General features: G+C 37.9%; 1 protein-coding gene across 1 annotated transcript in view; it reads left to right on the top strand.

Moving 5' to 3' along the window:
• Window positions 1-3,840, top strand: part of LOC101857878 — a gene marked incomplete at its 3' end in the record, with an annotated part of 22,736 nt that extends 18,896 nt beyond the window's left edge. The window contains 2 exon segments of the mRNA XM_035970162.1: window positions 1,034-1,329; window positions 3,719-3,840. Coding sequence (XP_035826055.1) covers window positions 1,182-1,329; window positions 3,719-3,840 — 270 coding nt within the window.
• Between the last annotated feature and the right edge of the window lie 165 nt (window positions 3,841-4,005).

Consider the following 4,005-nt stretch of genomic DNA (forward strand, 5'->3'; position numbering starts at 1 on the left):
ATATTGTGGGCTCATTATTATTATTATTATTATAATACAACCACTTTTATCATATGCGTATCAGTGTTCCTTGTGCATGATATTTATAAAAGTCTTGGATTTGAAAAGAGAAATGACGTTTAAGTTCCACGGAGTATCTATGAGAGAACACTCTCCAGGGAGAGGCAAAAGCTACTACTTTGACACAATACAACCGATTCGACCCACGACTTTTAAGAACAAATGCGCTAGATTTTGAAGGTCACAATCGAATTTAGTCGAATTCGGTCGAATGATGCCAAAACGGAAACTTTGATCTCCATGGAGGAAAATCTGGATGGCCCCAACTCAGTTTGACAGAAACCAGTTGGCAGTGTGCAGCCAGTATAATCAAAGATTCTCTACTAGAGAACCTTTGGTATGAAGGCCATTATTTAGACGGCAAGGAAAGGCTTTAGGGCAAGTGTGTTTTGGTATCATAAACAGTCAGCTGACCCGTCGACGGCCGGTACTCCCTCCTCCTCCCCGGCCCTCTCTCTGCTTTTGGGGTCTGTGAAACGGGATTTATGTCCCTTTCAACTATTATGTAACTGGCGAAAACGCCTAATTTTAACTTTTATCTCCAATAAAACCCATTCAGGTAGACGAAGAGCTTTGAATACTCTTTTCACAACCAGAGCTCGAAAAAGCCCTTTTTGAGATAGAAGGGATATTATGAGTTTAACGTCCTTCACCTTTTCAACACTGTCAGATTACATAGACGGAGTCTGCAAAGTCAATGAGATCAAGTAGGAGACCTCGATGAGCGATACATTTCCGAACCAATACTATGTTGAAAAAGTATATAAAAGCAGAACGAAAATATACATAGATCTATTCGTTTGTGTGATTTTAAATTTTTTTTCTCTCGCATAAACCTTATAATTTTGTTTCGAACACTTTAATGTACTTGGTTCTTGTCCACTGCACTGAGCCAGAATGACTAATTGTGCTGGCAGGTGACGAAAAGTGAAGGCAATTTTGATTTCCATTTGCTATAAATTTCTTTTTTCAGGCGAAAGAGATACACAGATTGATGGTTGTTGTGACGTTTCAGTCGACTGAAAGTAAACAGATTTTTCAAAGACAGACACGAGGCAGGTTCCCAAAAACGTGCATAAGAGGGACCGGAGAAGGAAATACACCATAAAATTAATCATTTGATGTATCAGGTGGGAGTGCCAATGGCTCTTCCATGCAAGTTGGCACACTGCATACCTGTGATTTTCTTAATGGTTCTCTCACTCTCAGTGAACTGTTTTGGAACCGAAGACTTTGACTGTTTGGACGAATGGTCCGAGCCTCAGACAGGTAAATTGGTACTATAGAAAAACACACTTAGTTTGCTTTATTGATTACGGTGATAATGAAAGTGTTTACAAGGGTGGAGGATTGAGTGTCAAAATGATCTGGTTGGGGCAGAAAATCTGCCGGGCCATATTGACAGTTATTGTCATCTCAATCCAAATCTTCAAAAAGGCATCACACCAACACCAAACTTTTTTTGTCCCTTGTCCATTTCTATGACACTGACGCCATCTGATTAGTAGAAAAATGTGCGTACGAGAATGCTCAATAACGTTTAACGTACAAAATTGTTATGACAAATAACTGTTACATATAAATGTTAAAGATAATTATTGATGTTTGTGAAGGATCTGAGAGCAATGATGACTTTAGAAATGACGGTGATGGTGGTGATAAGTGATGATGTGGGATCGTGCTTATGTTTATAATTATTAAGAAGACATGCTTCTGTTTTGGTTGTTGTTGTTTTTAAAAATAATGTTTGCGTTAGTCCTATCTTCCTCTGCTCCAACACCACACTTACTGTTGACGATTTTTTCCTCTGTGGAGATTTTGTCTGATCACTTGAGAGGGGAGGGGGGGGGGGGGGGGGCGGTTGATCCTGTGCTCGACTTTCAAAATGTGAATTTGTGAATTTAGCTGTAGAGACTTTATGTAGATACTACCACAGGCTTTTTCTTATTCACTATCCAAATGAAAGCAAGCCACTTCGGATTTTAGACGGAGCCTTGTCACTGTTTGGGGTGAACCAGACATTCATACTACATGTATAATTATAATGTACCTTCCTTTACCAATCCTACTGGATAGAGTAGGCGCACTGGTATAATGCAGTATATTGCACTTCAAAGGTCTCTCAAGTTTTTAATGTTTTCTTTTATGTGTATATATCACTATGGACGCAATGCCGAGATATTTTACTACTGACATTTCCTCTAATATTGACTTTTAACTGGTCATCTACAAGACTGTGGTAAGCTGAAAGCTGTTAATATAGACATATGTTCATCACTTTTTAGAGAGTTGTTTCGTTAAATGCTTTGTTTTGGTCATAGGATCAACGTTTTGCAAGCTTCCCTTGTACTGTCTGTACGCCTGAAGTGACTTAACATTCCTACCCATACGGATAAGATAGCATATGATGTATCTGTAATGAAGAATATCTTACTAAACATTTGGTAGTGTCTATAATGAAGCATATCTTACTAAACATTTGGTAGTGTCTATAATGAGGCCTATCTTACTAAACATTTGGTAGTGTATGTGAGATGGCCATGAGTAAGTTCTGGTGCCCCTGTCCTTCACACTACTTTTGGCCTTGAGATTATATCAATATTATATAGTGTACAAATGGCGATACTTGAAAGTTTTGGGTTAGTTCCCAAGCCTACATTGCTAATAAAGTAATTTTGTTTTGCATACGCGTCAGAATGAGAGCTGGACCCCAAACACGTCTTTACTCATGGGCCAAACAATGAATTACTTTCTCCAGTTCGTGGACCCTTTCAAAGATGATCGCTTTTGTGCTTTGAGAAAAGGGAAGAGTGACTGCAGCAAATAGTTCGGTCAAAACGTCGTGGCGCAACGTTTTGTCAAATATCTCCTTAACTATTGAATATAGACTCCAACTTTTGCACAATGACCCATATAAATTTGTCTTAACAGATGAATATTCTTTTTCAAACCTATACGCTGTATTCTAGAAAATTCCTTAATGATTGCTAATAAAAAAATCCACTTTTTAGCAAGACAAATCCCTACACTAAGCTATGGAAATTGTGTTTTGAGAACCTTTAGAGCAATTTATGATGGGGAACAAAACTTGAAGATTTTAAAACCCTGTTTAATGCATCCATGGACGGTCATTTTATTATTGCACTGGCACAAGTGTATGAACAGGAATTCTCCACAATTTCACTTTCCACATATCAAGAGATCGTGAATATGCGTGGGCTTAAGTTTTACCACTAAAAAGGGAAATAGGTGAGGTGTGACGCAGTCCACTTACGTATGCAAAATGTGTGTGACGGAGATTTGTAGTATTTGTATGCCTGTATTTATATAAAGAAATTTTTCTAGTCTAGCCTCAATTGTTATGGGGCACATAATGATTAAGCTAAGACAAATTATTACAAACTCTTGTGAAAAGTTTAGTTCTAAGTGATATTGATTCAGCCGTTAAAGAGATATTTGGGGATAAGTTGCGCCACGAACTGTTGACCGCATTGTCGTTTTGAGTCTCAGAATAGCAATGTCTGAAAAGTGCTAGCTACTACCTTCAATTAGTAATTATTTCCAGTGGATGAACTTGCTGCCTGTCCATGCAGCACTTAATAATTTATATCAATGAAAGCCTTATTTTTTCTTACTTTCAATATTTCTTTTTTTTCAGTTCAGGAGAGCAACACCTACTTTTTGGAAAATGAAACATTCACTGTCACCTGCACACTCCCTGCTTGTAATCGTTACAAAGGTTTCACTGCTGGCGACATCGGTTTCTACTTGGAGAAACGGGTAAGACTCCCGTGAACTTCATGTTCATTGTTTCTGCGGGTGTTACTGAACAATGATGTTACCAAGTAGCTAAACTTCTTCGTTCAATATTCATGCCTTAAGACATCAGGGTAATGTGCAGGGGGACAATATTATTATTATTATTATTATTATTATTATTATTAT

Source organism: Aplysia californica, unplaced genomic scaffold (assembly GCF_000002075.1).
Source record: "Aplysia californica isolate F4 #8 unplaced genomic scaffold, AplCal3.0 scaffold00228, whole genome shotgun sequence".
Lineage (NCBI taxonomy): Eukaryota > Metazoa > Mollusca > Gastropoda > Aplysiida > Aplysiidae > Aplysia > Aplysia californica.